This window comes from Argopecten irradians, chromosome 3, assembly GCF_041381155.1.
Source record: "Argopecten irradians isolate NY chromosome 3, Ai_NY, whole genome shotgun sequence".
In the NCBI taxonomy this organism is placed as follows: Eukaryota; Metazoa; Mollusca; class Bivalvia; order Pectinida; family Pectinidae; genus Argopecten; species Argopecten irradians.
In genome coordinates this window covers 28,319,917-28,341,587 of record NC_091136.1, presented here as the reverse complement: position 1 = coordinate 28,341,587, position 21,671 = coordinate 28,319,917, and the positions used below count along the sequence as shown (strand labels likewise).

The window sequence follows — 21,671 nt, the reverse complement described above, 5'->3', positions numbered from 1 at the left end:
AAAGGTACAATCTTCTTAGAACCAGTGGAAAATCGACTTAAGATACCGAAGTGTTGCACGAGCGTAATGCAAGAGTTGACATCTGGACATTCACACTTCAGCTTGTGAACTGCCAGTTTTTCTTCGACTTAAAGGGCCACTACCTTTCCGAAACGGCTTTTAATTTTTAAAATAGGAATGTAAAACGAGATCGATAATTTTGTAGAGTCGCAGAAGTTATTAACTATACGTTTACTAGCACACTTATCATCACCTTCAGAACTGTTTCATTAGAATAAATAAAATGTTAATTTTCATAACGCGGGTCGTTTTAATGTTTCCCGCCGTCGTCCTAAATGCCGCGCGGTAGTTGACTATCACTGCGCCAGACGACAAAACAGCGGAATGAATCTCCACTGTTATCGTACATTATACAGGAAATCTTGCATATGTTTGGTGTTGTAACCTCATCTTAAGCCATCGACATATATTTTCTTTTGTTATTAATGTTTTTAAGAAACCTTTAAATTTTGCTCCGGAAAGGTAGTGGGCCTTTAAAGGCCAATTACCTTTCCGCAGCAAAATAAAAGGTTTCTTAAAAAACATTAATAACACCAGAAAATGCATACCGATGATCTAAAATAAGGTTACGACACCAAACATATGAAAGATTGCCTGCGTAATATATGAAAACAGTGGAGAGTCAATTCGCTGTTTTACCGTCTGGCACAGTGATAGTCAACTACCGCGCGGTATTTAGGACGACGGCGGGAAACATTATACGACCCGCGTTATGAAAATAAACATTTTATTTATTTTAATCAAATCGTTCAGAAGGTGATGATAAATGTATTATTAACGGTATGTTAATAATTTTTAGGACTCTACAAAGTTATCGATCTTGTTTTACATTCCCATTTAAAAAATTAAAAGCCGTTTCGGAAAGTTAGTGGGTCTTTAATACCAGTGAATTTAAATACAGATCTGTTGATGATAAAAGTATTTTGCCAAAACTATAATAAAAATGAATAAATATAGCCATTGATTCTCTGAACAATCAATGCCAAGTTTGAAATATTGATTTCTCCATTGATTAATAATATTTCTTGCAATATTTCGTAATATATGTTAAAATAACAGATCGTAAAATAAAATCCGAAAAAGTCACAGAAATTGATACCGTGAATAACATTGATTACTACATTCTCTGTTTTCCTTGACATGTAACAAATGTTAATTCAAAGTTAAGTTTGCTGATCAGTGTGCCAACATCTAAGAATCGATTCCAATGGTGACAGTTGATTGAATTTAATATGATTTTTTAAACAGTACATGGTGCAGGGAATTGTTGAAGGATTTTAGATAAATATTCTGTTAATTATTACAGAAGTTATTTGATTGAAATACCACCCTGGCACAGAAGTGAATTTATTTTGAACCCACCACGGCACATTCTATTTTTTAAAGTGCCTTCCCTGGGTGCCATATATGTTTTCCTGGAACAGCACTTACAGTAAATATATCCAAGTAAAACAACGAAAAGCTTGCCTACTATCATCCACATATATATATATATGAATACATGCATAGAGCTCCATCAGCCCAACCAACCCCCCAACCCTCATGCAGATAAACCATTACAAAACCATTAATACTGCATTTGAAGCTTTATTTCAATTTTTCCTTCAAATTACAATGTATTATGGATCAGCATCATTTATAAAGCATTGTGCATTATATTTTAAAATTACATAATCACAGGTATATAAGCTTTGATTTCATATAGCACATATCAACATAACATTTCTGCAGTAAAATCTCAAATCAAACATTAAATTTCTTTCTTTCCATCTATAGCTCTCCATACTTTACACACAATTTCACAAATACCTTTACTTTCTGATGACAAGCATAGTACAATAATTATGCCTTAATTAAAACTGGCCCCTACATTTATTGAATATTTAATCAAGATAACATAATCTGATTTTTTTTATTGAAAATTATATCATATACATGTACATGTATACTGTTTTACCCTTTTTTTTCGTAACCTATTTCTTTGCCTATATAAATACATTTATATAGGACTGTAAAAAGCATAATCCAAAACTGATAAATCTTGTGGCTCATTACTCTGTCCATCCATTACTATAATCATTAGGCAAAAAAAAAATATATATCTGTTTAGGGTTACCCGACTGACCCTAAATTTTTACCCCAGATCCTATTGTTTTCCCTCTTTTCTACAAAAAAGTTCAAAGTCGGGATTTTCAATCTCAGACTCCAGTCCCGGGCATTACTTCAGAGTGAAATACACCAAAAAAAATAAATAATAATAATCCCGACCTACCGACCATATTTTTTTTACCAACGTAACCCTAAACAGACTTTTTTGTTTTATTGGGCCTTTACACGGTGGAGTGCTCCTCCAATTAAAGTTATGTACTCTATCAGGATAGCCTGTATGGTCTTTAATCAAATATACACAAACACATTTAATATTATACATATCTCCAACATTATTAAACATACATACATCATTAAAATACCTTTGGATATTTACACACATTTAGTTTATCATTGTAACTTTCAAATCATACCAGGTAAGATAGCTACCATTATAACCATGCCTTTCCATGTGCCACAATGTTAAATGGCAGGAAAAGCATTACTTTTACGGTTTTAGATGCTTTGAAATCTTGGGATTATCAATTCAATTGATATACAGTGTATATGTTTTTACAAACATTTCTTCAAGAAAATGTAGAACAAGTTCATACACATAATTATTCAAACCAAGAAAAGATCAAAATGGATACAAATAATGTGTAAATCTTTTTATTGTATACGGTGCCCATTATTGTTGCAATGATTCTATCAAAAACCGGATATAGCACTGCGTAATGGTAATCATAAAAGTCATGTGCCCATACAATAATTAAAAAAAATATATATTCCTCAGGGCAATGTCAACCGGTGTAAGCTGACACTGATAGCACATCCATTGTCTTTGAAGAACATCCTTTTTCCATGTGTCATATCTAAATCATATTTGGTGAGATATGTTGATTAAGAGATCAGCCTACATTTTAGACTTGCTGCGCCCTTCTCCGGCGATTGGAACATTACGCTCATCCCACAACGTAACACCATCACAAGCACAAATTTTCTTACTGTTCTCAAACAGACCTGGTGACCTGGCAATGATGCCACACACTAACCTGTCAGGGAACAAGTACAACACGATTTAGTGGGATTATTCAAAGTAAAAAGAAAAGTCGTGTCACAATTTTAAAAAGTAGAAAATATCAGGAAGACATAAATACTTGTATTGCATAGCAAGGCAACTTAGGGAGGGACAGACAATAACAAGATTCAACAAAACTATAATTATTATTCCATTTGGTTCAAATTATGTATCAAAAATCTCTTTATGAATGGGCAAGATGGTGGTGGAAGAAAACCAGAGAATTCAGAGAACTGAACCCATAACTGTCACACACACACCCACACACATCAAATGTTCATCAAGACAAAGCACACTTACAGGCTTAATAGACTGAAATACATACCTATATTAATATTATCTGCTTCTATAGTACTTAAGACTTGAATTATCATGTTTATCTTTTATTCTTATGTGTAGGTAAAGGTATTTTTACTTTGATTTGGAACACACACAACCTCACCCAGTCTGCACTATGACATTGTTTAGCATGAGACTCACATCTATGAGAAAGAAAACCCTTTCCCATCAATTACCTGTTCTCCAATTTATTTTGAATACAAGCTTCTGTGTCTTCCTCATGGATAATCATGGATCGACCAATCATGTCCCAGACTTTGAGATTTTTATTGACCATATGAAACTCGGACCGACCATCAGGATGTACCACTATATCTCCCATAGCTCCTGCTACCTGTAACAAAAAGACACACATCATTACACTTTCATCATTTATGCCAATTCTCTGACGCCGGAAGTGCTTAGACAATCAGAAATTTTATCATCTCCAATAATGCAGGAGTTTATACAATGCAATGTGAAATTTATCAAGCAACACATAAAAATCATATTAAAATATACATGATCAAAGGAGAGATAACTCATTAATTATCAGTAGCAACATATCTCTGAGAAATTTCCCAGGCATAATTACAATCATTTCAAGAGGAGATAATTTATTTTCTATTTATCTTGTTCACAATAACAAAAACTCGAAAAATCACACCAAACAATTTTGTTTAATAATCACCAACCTGTCTGGTCAATGGGCCCATTTTTCCAAAAATATCTCCACAGCTGAAAAGAAAGAATATAGATTTCAGTCAACAAAAAGACCATTCTTCAAATGCATAATTTACAAGCACAATAAAAATTGAAGAATTGGAAACTATTTATGAATCATCTTCTTTTCTTTTTTTGGCTAAAACCCCAATTTATGATGCATTTATTACATCACTAGCATCAGCGATTTCTGTTTTTCAAACCATGCTTGAGTGTATGTACTGTACATTGCTTTACTGATTTTTCAGAGTCTGAGAAAGAAAGTTTTCATTTAATACTTGTTCTTTTTTGCGGGTATATTGTTTGTGCATTGTTAATTTGTAACCACAACAGACCATAATAATTATATTTTCAGTCTTTGTTACCTTTTTTTTACAAGAAATAAGTACATGGAAATAAACGTGACCATGCATGAAGACAGCAAAATCTAATGCCCTGTGAATACATGTACCTGCGACAGCCATCAGATAAATCACCACACTGATGGATGAAGAGCCCATGTTTCCCTGGAGGTAGTCCATCCACAGTCCCGTCTACTACACAGGTATCCTCATCAGTCTGCACAAACCTCACCACTCCTTTGATGTTAGTATTTCCAGCTTCCATCATGGCCACCGCTGCAGCAGTTTGCTTTGGTGGAGTTTCTGTATGTGAACAGACAGCCATAAACACAATGTATTAAAATGCAAAACAGGATTTTCTGGTGTGAATTTGATTTCTATGTACCATACTATTAATGACTAGTACAGAGGGGGAGTAACATTCATTTCAGTTTGTATAACTTTTCTTTTTCACAATTGCTGAGTCTAACTCTCCAATATTTTAAGAATTTTACCGAATTTGATACCAAAAAAAAATTTGACGAATGTAAAAGGAATATAAGGCAACACACATTGTCTAAATAGGTCTTCTCCCTTAATTTTCATCACATAACAGTGCATTAACTCCTTTAATTAATACAATGTATTCCAAAGCATTGATCTTCAAATGAAAGTTTTAATAAGTATATCATTTTTTTAATTTTCGAAATATATTATAAAAGTAAATCATCAAAGCCACTGAATAATGATATATCCGCAGATTAAGCTTTGATAGGTTGTAAACATGGACAATCCCAAACAGATAGCATTCTTATGGATATTTAGTTACATATTGTAGACAGGAAATCTCAAACTAGGCGGAAATAATTGGTAATAAATTAGGGGACTACTCTTTACAAATACTTAAATTCAAAAAGTCCACCAAATATTTTCTTGTTTTATCATTCTTTTTTCCCCACAATAGTACCTTAAATACATCTAGACTGAAAGATGAATGCTGCATGTTTTAAGCTTTCAGTGTACATGTGGGTACAATTAAGAGAGGTAACCAAGGAATCCACTTCCCTACTCCAATAATGTTAGAGGTAAAGCACAACAAATCACTTTTTAACCGTCGGTGATAAAGGATGATTTTGTTCTACTTTTTAATGGTGTCACCTGCATTTGAGCCATATCCTTTTAGCACAGCTAGTTTTCCTGTGGCCTCTATCATATCCTTTACACGACTTGATGGAAGATTTCCTTCTACAATCACCTGCTCATTCTCCAGATTTATTTTTACTGATTTAATGCCTGTACAAATAAAACAAAGACTATCAATAAAATAAGTTAAAGTCAGTAAGAAGCATTGATTTGGTACTGATTGTGCATGCACCAAAAGGAAAATGAATAGGAATACCTAAACTGTAAATACATATTGTATTATTGTAACCCTGGTGAATACTAGCCGCAATATACTGCCCGTATATGTACTGTCAGACTAGTAACCCAGAGGTCCCAGGTTCGAATCTTGGCAGAGGCAGTGATTGTTTGTATCAAATCATGTGCTCTGTTACAGTATTATCATGGAAACAACCATAAATATTTGTATTTTATTATTATTTCTGTCTTCATATGACATTGGAACAATAGCATCAAAGAAATAGGCCTTTGGAAGTGTGAGTGTCGACAATGAGCAAAATAATGTTAGATAAAAAAACCCAGCTGAATACTCAACTCTTATGATTTTTGTTATGGGAATAACTTACCCTCCACTCCTTCAAGTGTTGATCTTACAGTTTTTACACATCCCTCACATGTCATATTGACAGCAAACTCCATCTGAAAAACAAATTAATGAAGATTTGACACAGTCAGATTAAGAATTAAAGCAACAATTATGATTTGTCTAATCTAATCAATATTTTTCCTATATATCTATGTACACTGGTTGGTTAGATTGTTGGGTTTACATCCTATCAACAGCAAGGTGACATTTCATGAACAGCCTCTTCAATATTAAATATGCAGTGCATTGTGAACTCGTGTGAATTATTTAATACATGCAGGCATCTGATCAACTTTATGTTTTAGAAGGCTGCAATATATTCATGTTGTGTCAATCTCTTACAATTATGTGTTTGTTAATTTAAGTTGTTGATTCATGTGTTTAAATTGTTCCCCCCCCACGTAAGTAGTGAGTGGTTCAGTGTTTCAAAGGATGCTAATATTATGATTTTAGGCCCTCAAAAGATTTACGGGAGATTTCTATATGTCGCTAGACCCACCAACTTGTAATTAAATACAGATCATTAAATAAAAAGGTGATTGATTAGAGATGCATTGTACTTCTACAATGTAACTAACCTAAGCTTATAATTTGCATAGAAAACAAACTAGAGAGTTACTTCCCTTTCCGTTTCTTTTATCAAATTGTTCCATTTCTAAATTTGCATTGGGGTTAATTTCGCATATAGTGTACGAAAGCCCTTAAGGATATCTCAATATCTACAATTCAAAAGAAGAAAAAAAATAATCATATACGAGTTGTAAATACAAACAACAAATAGTTTGTCATATGACATTTACCACCGTGGAAGCTGACATCTTGGAAAATCGTCATCAAATTATGAGCTCAAATTGTGTCACGTGACTATGTCACCCGCCGCAAGGTTTGAAAACAGCGAAGGAATTAGGGGTCCAACGATGCGATTGGCGATGTCTTAACAAACGGAAGACAGGCGATTATAACTATAAGTTTACCAGACAAGGTATATATATTTGCATGAATAATAATATTGTTAACATATAATTGTGAGCATGCCACGTGTCCCTGTAATTTAAAATGCGACAGGTCAAGAGATCGGAAGCTCGCACGACTAAATAACAAAACAACAGGTGCTTCGTACACATCCGGCAGTAAACTTTACGTTCTTAAATGTATAAAGCAGTGCACAAATAAACAAAAAGAGCATGCAAATGACACATTTTACAAACATTTTGCTCATTTCGTGTTTCGGAGAAGTTTCGTTTTAGCATGCATTTAGACGTTGCATGCAATTAATCGTGAATCATAATTGTCTTAATTATTTTCATCTCGCGATCTTGGTTTGATAAGCAGGATTTACAATACCAATAAAATGAATATTGAAGAAACATAGCATTGCATTTACAGAGATTACATTCAGCAACATAACGAACATAACGAACAAATTTGAACAAATTGTGTTTGAATTGTCGATATTCCTGTGTAACAGGAAATTAAACTTATCTCACATTATCACTGTACTGTAGCCCACTAGCCATATAAACAGCCTATTTTATAATTAAGCTGTTTAGTTTTAAAGTAAAAAGCCATCAATTTTGTCTTTTATAGTGAACCATTTGCAGCTATAGTTGTATACGACAGTCCTTATTTAATCCCTTTTGGACTTTCTCAATAATTGGTTCTTTTATGTTAGGACATTTGATCGATAATCTAAATGTCAAGAAACATCAAGATAAAGAACTGTGTCTCAAGGAGGAATTCTGAAAAATAATAGGGATTACACATAGTTCAGCAGTTCCAATACTCTTCTCCATAATTTTTCAAACTCTTATATCCTACTCAGTTTTATAACTAGGCCTAATATGGTTCTGAATCGTCTAGGACATGCTCTTTTGTGACATAATTCAAAACATTCTATTTACTAGAATTTATAATTTACCCAACTGAAAACATCTCACAACTAATATCGTTTTACTGATTTACAATTTACTGATTTGTCACTGGTTTTAGCAGCAAGAAATATCTCAACCCTAGGGCAGATTGCATGCACTAACTTTTTGAACCTAAATTCTGATATATTTAAAACAATTATGTGATAATTGACAAGACTTTTTGTCTTCATGCTGTGTAACCAGCCTGTAGCGTGCATTGTCAATGATGTCACCTATATTGAAGTGCAGTTAACTGAACCAAAAAGGAAAAAATAAAGAATCTTTCCCTACTTACGAGGGTGTGACAACGAAATTACAACCGTCAAATTAATTCACGAAAGTCATACTATGACAATCATTATATGAAACCTGTTTCTGTGAAAATGAAAAAGAGAGACAAAACATTGTGTTTTGATATGCATTTAAATTGTCATATGTTTTATGAAAAATTCAATTGTTAATGTAATCTTGCATGGTTTTTTTTTTCAGGAGCATCAAGATGCCATCTAAAAAAAGAAGAGAGAGTCTTCCAGGTGATCTTAATCTCATCAAATTACTGAGCACAGCCCCATACTAGACGCATCCTTCATGGCATATTTATATAATTACCATTCACCATTTAGTGTGTCTCTTCCCTGTTCACTCGAATTAACCTTTAAATGAATATATTTTTTGTAGAATTCAAACATTCTCTTGAATTTATAAAATAATGCTAATGAATTTAAGCATAAATAACATATATGATTTTTTGTGCTAGCATACTCTAGCACTATTGTTTTCCTTGTCGGGTGTGTAGTCTGTGTACATCTGATATATGGCAGAGTCCAACTGCGCACATGATACAGTCTTATACTGTCTTACACCATCTTATGTTTCTTGTTTAATGGATTGCGCCATGATTTAGTGACACCAACCTTTTAAAAACATATACTAAGAGACACATATCAGCGATGTTCTATAAATTACCAACAATGACATTAGAGAGTGCTAAACACATTCGTTTTGTGTAAACTTCAAGCGACGTATCATACAAACTCTTGCATCGGTCACGATATTCTAAGCATCTGATAGACTTTGGAAACTTCTTGAACAATATAATGCAAATCAGGTTTATATAGTCAAACTAATTGATTATTTCTATTGTGTCATTCATCTTTAAAATTTCATAAAACTCTGGCATTCACATTCCTAGATTTGAGACCAATCACCATTTAGCTATGTATCATTTCCTCCATTACTTCCTTAGCAACTTATCTATGACGTCATAATATATTATTATTATCACATGACCTCTGTTATCATACTTTACTATTTGTACACCATGTAAGCTGTACTCAGATGACGGCCTGCCTTTAAGGCCGAAACATGTCGGCAACCAGCAGCACCAGATGAACCTAGAATATACCATTTAGTACCTGCCTCAGGAGTTGCATCTCTTATTTTTTAGATGAGACATATTTCTAGTTAATCACAATTATTCAGGTGTTTACAATTACCAATTCTGTCTTTGCATATAATATATATTATTACAGAGGTATCTCCATTACAGGATGTCATTATTTTCTGAGCAAAATGGATTGTTTTCTCTGAAAACTTTGACATCACGATCACAAACACAGAGCATCACAATTTATACCTACCCGCAAAGGAAGATAAGTTTTAAATAAGCATGCAAAGACGGGATAGGTTACAGTCGTAACTAAACAATAGAGGTCTACCCATGATACTATACCTAATACCTGTAAACACTATAGATTTCATTAGCTGTTTTCTCTTCATTTACTGCAAGTAAAGTTGCTCTCAGATTAATAGAAAGTCTCGCATTCCATTGCCATTTTAGCAATTTTTTATTTATTTTTTTTCCAGTTGTGGTTGATCCCAATGTCTGTGCATTTTGCAACCTTGATGAAGACAATGAAGAAGTGTTTGGCAAGCTGATCAAAAAATGTGATCTAACTGTCCACTACTTTTGCATGGTAAGTAGGTTATACAGAAGTTGTGTTATAACATCGTCTGAGACCCACGGGTGATCGCACTACACTACGCTACACTTATCAACCCGTGGGCGTACTCGATCTCATAGCTTCGTTTCAATGACGTCATTCTATAAATAGAAACCAATCAACATAACTTTTTCAAAATGAGAACTCTTCAGGCTTGGAGGGAAAATATTTATGGATATCAATGGCTGCGCCCATGAAGACATGCCGCTTCTGTGGCAACTTTGTGAAATGTCATTATCTTCCGACGAGTCCTTCCCAATGTAAGTGGCCCGAAAGCCTCGAGATTCTAAAAAGTCGCTCTGTTCTTTCATTATTGAAACAAGTGGTGAAATAACCAACACTGCACAATTTGAATCTCCGTCATTCTTTTCTGTCCATAATTGTTGAAAGGCCTGATAGCACAGACTCTTACCCCCACCTGTCTTCACCGACAGATAAACATCTTTTCCTTCCAATAAAGCCTCAAAACTTTTCGTTTGAAATTCTTTTAGTACTGGAATGGTAAATCGTTCCAATACACTCGACAACTGAAAGGGCGACGCCATCTTTATTTCTAGACTACCTATTCGGTTTTGTTAAGTCTAATGTGATTGGTCAAATTATGCGATGGGTGTGCGTGACGGAACCGATGAAAATGCCTCATTAATTATTCAGGAGTTCGAGATGAAGGTCGCGATTGCTCCCAGGGGATATTAAAGTTAGTGTATATATCGCCTGGGTTACCGAGGATGTGTTATAAGTACGGTACCCTGAGTTCAAAGTGCACATATCACCTACATCTGTGTGTTTTGCCTATGAAATTTAACTGATAATGCTCTTAACATATGCACAGTCACCTTTTCTAGCTTACCTGGTTCGTTTTCGTTTATACAGTTGGACTGGTTGGGACAGTTCATAGAGTTGTTTTTTTGTAGTATAAATCCTTATTGGCTCGCAGATTTTAAGGGATTTGTCAAGGTTCATCTGAAAAAATATATAAAATCACCAGATTTGTCATTAATTCACAAACAAATGACTAGATCTAACCAGTCAAACCAACCATATAAACAAAAATGACTCTGCGGTCAAAACAAAATTGAAACACTAGACCGACAAGGAAAATCACTGCTGTGAAAAAACGTTAAGTCTAGTGAAGTTCTAAGACACAGGCAGCTCTGCAATTAGAATATGAAGTTTTATTTCCTGTCATTTCAGCTATTTTCTAGTGGTTTAAGTCAAGGTGGAAAGTCAGAAAATGAAGGAATCTTTGGTTTCATGCCTGAAGACATCATGAAGGAAGTTAGACGAGGAGCCAGACTGGTGAGGAATACCTGTATATAACTACACATATTTGTGTTGATGTGTGTAAGAAGATAAAAACACTCCTCAGCAAATCTTTAGAAGATGTATTCAGACAGTTGTGGCATATATGACGCTTAAAGGATTATGTTTACCGTCAACAGGTTTATTTGATATGAACCTGATGAGTAATTTTAGTAAATCTTTATATATATAAAATTTAGATGCCAAATCTCCACTGAAAGCACCTTTAGAACTAAATTTGTGAAGTCACATTGTTTTGTTGTTAACAGACATAAATCACTAATCTAGTATTAAAATTTCATTTATCTTCTCTGACACTCAGATGTATATAACACAATCATATTATTATACTGCTGTATATTTAATTTCTAAAAGAAATATACCTCGGCCACTGCTGTATAGTTTTATTTGTTCTGCTTTGTTTAGCGCTGTACATACTGTAAACAGAAGGGTGCTACCATAGGATGTGTTGTGGGGGCCTGCCGACGCGTCTTCCATTTTGGATGTGGCAAAAAAATTGGTACCCTTCATCAGTATTATGATTCATTCAGGTATGTATGACTGATTGTCCTGTAGTAGTATGAATCTGTGTGTAGTATACCAGACTACAGTGTACAACACTTCAGTAATGAATCTGTGTGTAGTATACCAGACTACCTTGTACAACACTTCAGTAATGAATCTGTGTGTAGTATACCAGACTACCTTGTACAACACTTCAGTAATGAATCTGTGTGTAGTATACTAGAGTACTGTGATATCTGGATCCAGTTACTACTGGCTACCATGTGCAACACTTCAGTAATGAATCTGTGTGTAGTATACCAGCCTGCTACCTTATGCAACACTTCAGTACCAAATTTGATGCCAGTTTCATGACATTAAGAACAACAAAGTTTAGTGTCTTCACAATCTTGTGAAAGATTTCAGATTATTTGCATATTACAGAATGTTTTGCCTATGCAGGAATATATTGATTGTTACGTCACATTTCTGTTAGAACAACATAAATTTGTTCAGGGGTAACAACCTTATTTTCACTCACAAAATAATGATGTCACTACCATTCCTATATGCAAGGGCAGATAACTCTTTGATTTGCAAAGATGGAATTGCAGTTTCCAGGACCTTGAGGAGCTCATCTTTGGATCATATTTATGATATCAAAATAAGAAGTACTCATTGAATACAAAGTAATTGTTTTCTTTGTTGTCATGATAATTCATTATATGAGATGAATTGATACTCTTGTTTTCTGATTGGCCTATTTTCATCAGTGTACATTTAAAAAAAAAAAAAAACATGTTATTTAAGGATTAACCTCTTACTTTGTGTAGTTTATGAGATGATAAACCCAATGGAGCACGAGATAAATTGCCAAATTTACCGACTGCTCCATTGGGTTTATTATCTCATAAACTAACCAAAGTAAGAGGTTAATCCGTATATTTACAATATTTTCTTTAAACAATAAAATCAACTAGAACATCAGATACAATCATTTACCGTGTGGTAATCGCCGTCAAAATTATACTGCTGTCATGTTTATCCATACACAACAGCCATTCCAAAAAGCACACTGTTGACTGACGGCTTAATCCTGCCCTTTTTTCCATGATGTCACAAAACATAATTCTCATATTTCAGTTATTTTATTCACGTCAAATAGCAATAATACATTCAAAACATAAATGTGTTTTATTGTATGTCTCTGATTGTTTCATACATGTGTCATTAGTACACATTGACACGTGATTTTATGGAATGTCAAAGGAAGTCCGCCAATGTTAACAGGTATTCATACGCACCGAATCGGGTCATGTTCTGCACTAAAGTTATTGGGAAATAAACAGATCTGCCCCAACATAGTTTATCGATACAGAAACAGTGGCAATTGTAAATATTAATGATTAGATATACCATGCCATTATAATATGATTGTGTTGCAGGTCATTTTGTGAGGAGCATCGACCGAGACAGGTGGTGTCTGTTAGTGACCGGCTGGCTTTCTATGGTACTGCCAACACAACATGTGCTATATGTATGACATCTGTAGAGACCAGAGCCTCCAATGAAACTTTGCGAGCTCCATGCTGTCATAACTCCTGGTTCCATAGATCCTGTATCTCGGTCAGTATTCACACACTTCATTGACCTGTCCCATTCACCAAGTTTTGGAGACACCTTAACACTTGGCCACCCTTTCACATTTTCTGGTTTTAGATAATAAGTCAAAAATCTTGAAATGATAATATGAATTTTCACTTGTGTTTTAATGAATATGGAATAACATAGGCAAAATAGAATTATAATCCTAGGCTGTGGCTATATTCAGTACTTATACGACATGATGTCCAGAGAATCATATGAAATGTTTAATTGACACTTTCAATTTCAAATGCTGTGAATTTGAAATTTTAGCCCTTGAATATGTTTGCTATTAATTGAATTTAATGATATATTTCAAAACTATTAATAAATTACTTAGTTACTACCGTATTCACCTTTTGTATCATACAATATACTGTACAAAACATAAATTGCAGTAAGAAATCTGCACAAACTCCATATATATTTGCTAGTTCAAATGTTTTCATCATAAGGCACAGCTATATATAGTAAAACAACCTATAAAGATTTATCTGATTTCCTCTGTTGTAGAATTATGCCTTAACTGTTCTGTCAGTGGCTAGTTTGACATCTTCAGGTAAAGAAAAAACATGTGTTATATATTTGTGTGATTTGCTCAATTGTAGAAACATGCAATGACGGCTGGCCTCTACTTCTTCAAGTGTCCACTGTGTAACAACAAGGAGATATTCCAGGAAGAGATGCTCAAGTTTGGTATATACCTGCCGGACCAGTGAGTAAAACAATACAATTTTTGTTTTAATCAATTTTGGTTTCTAACCAGCAGAATAGCTAGAATATACCTGGTACAGTTAACTCTGGTCTTACAATAGCTGTCAATTTGCGATAGGGATAAGAGAAATCTAAGATGGCTGACATGACACCTAAAGGAGTCAAAATTTTAAAATACTTGATTTCAATTGAAAATTGGTAAACAGTTGATCTTTGTGACAAGTGTTTGGAAATCACCGCTCTATGGAATAATTTCATTGAGATCTGACCGAGATCAATTTCTAGTTTGTAAATTTATCGGCATTCTACTGCTTATCTAATTCAGCTGTTAGGGCATTGATATAGGGAATAATGTGGATCCACATTATTACTTTCTTTTGAACCTTGTTACCACAACAGAGATGCTGCCTGGGAGACAGAGCCTGATGCTTTTCGGGACTTGTTAGAGCGATATCTTCACTGTGACGCTAGAACTTGTCATTGCCCAAAGGGCAGGGACTATAACAAGGATGGCCAGTGAGTATATTTGTGTTAATGTCATATGGATATATAAAGGGGAATGCTCAAATTTCCATGAAAGCATTCTTTACGGATTTTCTGCATTTGTTCATTTGGTAAAAAGTTCAAGATGGCCTCTACAGTTTGAAAGTTTTAAGTTTCACCTGTGAGGTTCAGCTCACACTTACATAAATGACTAATTGCGGTGTACTTCAAAATGTTCCATGTAGAATATATATTGTGCATTTTTCAAAACCACTACTTTAGTATGAGTTTCTATTTTACAATATAATGCACTTGAAGTAATTGGATGCCAATGGGTCTCTTGTTTATGATATCAATGGAAGAGAGCATCAGTTTGGGGTTAAACCCATGTGATTTATGCATATCAGGTAGGATTTAGGGCATACAGTAAAGAAATATTCTTATTGCTTCTGTCTACAGGAAGTGGGAGATCATTGTATGTAGTTGGTGCGGATCACAGGGATCACACGTAGGCTGTCACAGTCTGTCCAAGGTTGGCCGTGAAGATGTCTGCCAGGATTGTAAAGCTGTTGACAAACGTAAGTTCTGACAGATTAAAAATCTAGCAAATACCATATAGGGCTGTAACAGGTACAAATCGATTCTGTTTTCATCACTGAAGCCATGTTGATTGGCAATGATTGCAGTCTTTGTGCGCATGACCGGAAGTACTGTACAGAGAAAAACGATAAAAATGTTTTAGGAAATGCTTTACTGTTTAGACAGAGTGTTAAATTTTTGTTTACACACAATTTATTACTTACAATATCTACATTTCAAAGTAATAGTTTTCTGTTGTCCAGTCACTGTTTCTCTATACTAGAACATAACCATTTACTGTACATTGCCGTAAGCCTAGCTTACATTGTGGACTCTTACGATGGACAATCGGTTACGAGTAGATGTTTACAGCATGTGAAACATGGTAATATTAAATCACCGTAACACTTTTAAGTATCGAAATGTGTGTCAGATGAAGGTTCCTTTCTAAAATACTTTATTTGTACTTACTCATCATTCGGTAGTTGTTGCTTAATATACAAAACTGCTTCGGGGTTAAAGTACAAATTTTTCGACCCCGGTATGGCTGAAACCCGACCTGTTATGGGTTACCTGGGTACTCGTTACAGCCCTAATACCATATGTCATATATGTTGTGGCTTTCACCATTGGCAAAATAATTTTAGTAAAATGATGTACATTAATTTATTTATTACCTGGGGAAAGGATACCTAGAAACATTTTGTCATCCCAAGAGTAGAATATTCCTATCCTTCATATCTACATATTTTCCTTTCATACTTTGACGTTTTATTGCAATACGGCGGTTTCGAGATCCCAAAACAACGTGGGTAAAGTACTATTTATCGACAATTAGTCCCACCTTCTGGTGATAATAACATCACAATAATCACGTCAAATGACGACGTCATAATCACCAGGATGTGGGTCTAATCGACGGTAAATAGTACTTTACCAACGTCATTTTGGGATTACGAAGCCCCCGTATTGTACTACTATGATTTTCCGCCATTTTGAAATAAAATTGGATGGCAAAAATGCCACTGCAAGTCCATTCTCCTTATATGAAAATTGTGTGATATTTTCAATGCAAAACCCATCTAGTAAACCCAGCCTAGTTTCTGCGGGAAAAAAAAATGTTAAAATTGTACCAATAACATAGTAGTATGAGTGTATTTCCCTAGACCAGCCAGTATTACACGTGTGGTTATGAGAGAAAAATATATATGGAATTGTATTGTGCAAGTTTACTCAAATAAGAGGTCATGTTGTAATGTTCAGTACATAAGTTCAAATGTGAATTTACACATTGAGCATTTATATTATCTTTTAAACAAGTGTTATTTTTCTCGTTTGTAGAAACTAAAGGAAAGCATAAGACTACCCCAAAGGGAAAGTCTCCTGTGTCAAGCAAACCTGTTGAAGTAGATTTAAATAGCAAATGTAAAAGTGAATACCCTGGCAAATCTGATAAACTGGTGAAGAAAAAGCTTCCCACGAAGACTTCAACAATTTCTTCTCCTTCACCCTCCAGCACCTTGTCACCTGGTACTGTTCTGCGTTTGTCTTACGAGGAGACAGATGATGAATTAAATGTTGTAGACTCAGTTGACAGTCAACCTTCAACATCCCAGGAATATAATGAACAGTCAAAAAAACGCAAAAAAGACATGAAAAATGTCTCGTCAAAACGTCAAAAACTATTCAGTGATGAAGGAAATGGTCTGATTTCGAGCAAGATACAACCTTCCTCAACTGTGACTGGTCCTGCTCAGAACCAGGAGTCCCCAGTTAAAAGCACTGTTAGACAGTCTGCCCTTGCCATACAAGCAAAGAGAGCCCACAAAATAGTAAAAAGAACAAGATCTGTAGGACTGTCTCAAGCTGATACACTTCGCCTAGAACGCATGATGAAAGATCCAAAAGTTAAATTGAAGAGATCAAAGTCGAATGTTGAAATATCACCAACGAAAAAGAAAAAAAAGAGTTACAGAGATCCATGGAGGGATTGTAAGGGGCCATTTTCTAGAAAAAAATCCAAAGCAACAAAGAAAAGATATGCTTTAAATTCCATTACCTCTCCACTGTCAAAAGACAGTAAAGGACGACTTTTACCTAGGGCCTATCAACAAGGTTCTACAAGTACAGGCAGTTGTAGTGAAGATACTGGAATGTCTGCTGCTGATGACAGTCCAGTAAAACTTGTGAAAAAGAAAGGAATTCTCATGGCTCTTTTAGCTGGTGGGACAGAATCAAACTCATCTGGTGAAAGAAGTGAAGGAAACAATCTAGTATCACAAAGTACAGAAGTAGTAACATTGAAAAAGAGACTATCAGGTGAACAGATTCCAAAAGCGTCAAAAAAGACCAAGAGCAAGAAAGGTTCAAGACCTATTATTTCACAAGGCCAGACAACAATCACAAAGTGGCTAAAAGGAAGGAATGGAACTAAAGGAAGTCCTAAAACAACAATTCAAAAGGAGAAAGGCAATATGGAAAATGACATTAATTTCCTCAACCAGAGAGAAGAAGAAAATGGTAACGATGAGAAAAGCCTAATTATCAAATACAAAGGCAAGCAGTTCATGCTAAAGAAAGAAAACGCTACAAAGTCAGAAAAGATAAAGTCACAGGAATGTTGGCCCAAATCTGATATGCCATTGACTTCAGAGTCAAATACTGAAAGTGTAGGTTCCACTCCTAAGCGAATTACAAGAAGATCTTTGAATGAAAACATTAATTCTGTGATGGATGAAGTGCTACTGCCAAGTTCGCCTCTGAGCTATAGTCCTGCTCTCTGCACAAGGCTAGCTCTTTCTGATAAGAAGCAGGAAAGTGTTAACAAGAAGAGACTAAAGATTATAACACCCAAAACATTTCCCCGTGGCAAGAATAGGAAGTTTGATTTGTGTGAGAACAGTGATATGTCGGATAGTTCTTTATATGGAACTCCTCGTAGGAGTACACGGTGCTCTTTAAACACAAAATTTCAGAACAATCTCAGTGGCATTTTGGATTGTGATGATAAGAGTGAGCCATTATATATCTCATCATCATCCCCTTCTTCCCACACGTCAGAGTCTTCTGAACTAAAACTGCTGTATTTGGAAAGTGATTCAGAGGAGGAAAATGAGGAATTAAAGAAAAAGTCCATGAGATGCGAGTCTGAAAGTGAGGAGTGCTCGTGCCTCATGATGGGGTTGGAGGAGAACAAACTTGATACTTTGAATGAAAGTCTAGATTCTTCTGTTATTTTAATGTCTGATTTTGAAACATCAGAGGTAGCCGAGACAAAAAGTTCTGCTGCAGATGGTTCCAGCACTAGTACCTACATTATAGAGTCATTCAGTGGGAACCATGGTTACCAACAACTAAGCATCTCGGTACCTAGTGTATGATGTAGTGTGGCATAGTGCTAGTGTATTCTTGGTATGTTGTTAGTTTGTACCACACACAAGTGATTAATTCATTCATAAATATGTAATCTTGTTGTTATTCTTGCTTACCTTTGGTTTTGTAAATATAGTAAGCTGTGGCAAATTTTAAGTTTATAGTAATGTTAACCAAGTAATATTAGTGAATATCTTGAATTGCAAAATAATGTGACAAATTGCAAATATGATGACAAAAAATGGCAAATATGATCAGCAGTCCTTCGTTTGAAAAGGTTCTATGGTGATTAAATGAAGTTGAACAGTAAGGGGTATAAAGCATTACAAAATAAATGACCTACCGCAAAATGAATAATTTAGTGACATATTTGTTTTTCGCACTATCTATTTGTTATATTATCCACTTATTAGTCTTTCTTTGATAATAAAAAATCAAACAAATGGAAATAACATAAAGCAGTCATCTTCTTGTACTATTAAGTTGTAGTCCTATAATCTTTTTGTTCTAAATAATGACTGGGGGATTAAACAATGTTTTACAATGATGGGATGCTTATAACATAGGTATTGTATCCCATATTACAAAGAGTTTATGGCTGACTTGGTTTTTTATCCACAATTTACATTTTGGTTCTCTAACAAGTGCCCCCTTTGTTACATTTTTGTAAGTGCCCTGGGCACTAATTACGGTGATTACAATATATACAATTTGAATTTCTTTTTGAAGATAGGTTTTAGCAAGGTAATTAAAAGGTTGAAATAAATGATAGCACAGCTGTCAAGTATATGTAACTGTTGAAAATAGAACAGTGCTAGTGTCTTACACCATCTATAACTTATGTTAATCGTCCGGAAATACTCTGTCGGCAATGTTAACCCTTGGGTTATCGAGGATTGGATCTGTCACAATGTATATGCTTGTATATATGTACGTTTTGTAAATAGATGTCATTTTTGTCATATGTCTAAATATGAAATCATGAAATCATGCAAATACATTTTTACAATTTTGACTACACAGGCATGAATTAATGGAATTTAGATAATGGACTTAAACTAGGAGAATGATACAATACAGAAATCTTAAATTTAAATTTATTCATTTTTTAATTAACAGCATATACATGACAATTACTTTATATTCATTTGTTACTTATTAATATTAATAATATTCATGTACCATGTAGTCTAAAACTTACTACAATTTTGATGTATTTACTATTGTATAGTAAGTAAAGGATTTAAGCCAATAACTGTCTATTATGTGAAATATTGGATTGTTTGGGTCAAATCAGGTGTGCAAGTTGTGCTACAATTTTGATATCTTTACTATAAATTGTTATTGCAAGAAATATTTTAAGATAGCTGAAATATTGCATAATTTCAACAATTTTACACTTCATGAATGTTTGAAAGATCTCTGTTTTAAATTTATTAAATTGTTGAGTTTTGGGCTGGGTTTTTTTAAAATGTCTTATACAATTCTTTTATGTATATTACCCAGAGAAGTTGATTTTGTAATGGATATTAGCTCACATGGAATGTACATATGATATATGTACTGTAAATATGTATAGAAAGCTTATATTAATTGTAAGTTGAATATTGCTGTAGATTGTGAACATAACAGGATTATCTCCACTTCACTTTTCAACCAATAGCCCATGTGCCATACTTCCTTGACTCGCTGAAAACTATAAAGTAGGGTTGGATACCCTTTAACATGAAACAATACAATGCAATACCAGTATCAACGAAACGATACCAGTATTTTAACGATACTGATACTTTGAAGAAATATACTGGTTGTTTAACATACCTCATTTGCTTTAACATTGTATACAGTTGTTGTGCATACAATATGTTTTTCATTTAATATAAAATAGCATCGCAGGCCTTTTAAAGATCATTATCTTACTACACTCTGTGCCTTTCTTCTTTATTTTCACACTTGCACATGTGGATTTTCTTTAGAAAATGGTGTTGAATTTTTTGAAAATACTGATAACAGTATCAGTTCTATTGAAGTGAAAATGTACTGGTATTGTTAAAAATGAGTAACTGTATAGAGTTCTGGTATCCAACCCTAAAAATAAGTATAATAAGTAAATTATATATATGCTGAGGCACCATGAGGCTTATGGTAGAAATATGTCCTCCTTTGTATATAGCATGCACTGTATATAGCTTTTTGATCATGTGTACATAATGCCATGTACTGTTTGCCATGTGATTTTATATCTAAAGTAAGGAGCCATGTTACTGTTTATGTGGGAAATCATTGCTTAGCAACAGCATCGTACCTACTCAGATTAAACATCCATAAGAAAATATTAAATATAGTAATTATGTTCTGATAGTTGAAATAACAACATGAACATTTCAAATTACAATAATGATTGGAGTTAAATTTATTATAAAGGAAATAACTATGATTTTAAAATGGCCTGAATAATTTTACACTTCATTTTATGATAGACATTTTACTGGTGTGTACCGAAATAAAATATGAACAAAAATATGCATTGTTGGGAGTTTACTCTATATTCAATATTGTAACTCTAAGCTTTTCACCAGTTCTTAACAGAAGTTTAAAAAAATATTTTATCATTTGATCTTTCATTATTTTCCTCAGCTGAATTTTTATACTAGATTATCTCCCCCTAATGTGACAAACACAGTTTAATTGATATTATAGAGACTGGTGGCAAGTGTATACACTCCCATAACATCTGTTTTGTTGTCCATAGTCAACTAGTGATCAGATTAAAAAATGCAGTCAAACCTGCCCCGCCTTTCA

General features: G+C 34.2%; 2 protein-coding genes across 3 annotated transcripts; one reads left to right on the top strand and one right to left on the bottom strand.

The window, feature by feature from the left end:
- Positions 1 to 1,633: 1,633 nt before the first annotated feature.
- Positions 1,634 to 7,319, bottom strand: LOC138318107 (copper chaperone for superoxide dismutase-like). 2 transcript variants are annotated; one of them, XM_069260216.1, is made up of 7 exons: positions 7,159 to 7,319; positions 6,339 to 6,411; positions 5,749 to 5,883; positions 4,722 to 4,914; positions 4,243 to 4,285; positions 3,745 to 3,902; positions 1,634 to 3,203 (listed from the first exon to the last, which is right to left on the bottom strand). In XM_069260216.1, the coding sequence occupies exons 1-7, from the start codon at positions 7,174 to 7,176 to the stop codon at positions 3,065 to 3,067; spliced, it is 759 nt and encodes a 252-aa protein (XP_069116317.1). In that variant the 5' UTR covers positions 7,177 to 7,319; the 3' UTR covers positions 1,634 to 3,064. The 2 variants fall into 2 exon arrangements, with proteins under 2 accessions (XP_069116317.1, XP_069116318.1); XM_069260217.1 differs by lacking the exon at positions 7,159 to 7,319 and adding an exon at positions 6,937 to 7,092.
- On the top strand, positions 7,214 to 19,889 carry LOC138318102 (uncharacterized). The gene is made up of 10 exons (XM_069260207.1): positions 7,214 to 7,340; positions 8,758 to 8,801; positions 10,135 to 10,244; positions 11,466 to 11,570; positions 12,000 to 12,124; positions 13,523 to 13,703; positions 14,330 to 14,436; positions 14,835 to 14,951; positions 15,378 to 15,496; positions 16,839 to 19,889. The coding sequence occupies exons 2-10, from the start codon at positions 8,768 to 8,770 to the stop codon at positions 18,875 to 18,877; spliced, it is 2,937 nt and encodes a 978-aa protein (XP_069116308.1). The 5' UTR covers positions 7,214 to 7,340; positions 8,758 to 8,767; the 3' UTR covers positions 18,878 to 19,889.
- Positions 19,890 to 21,671: the final 1,782 nt, after the last annotated feature.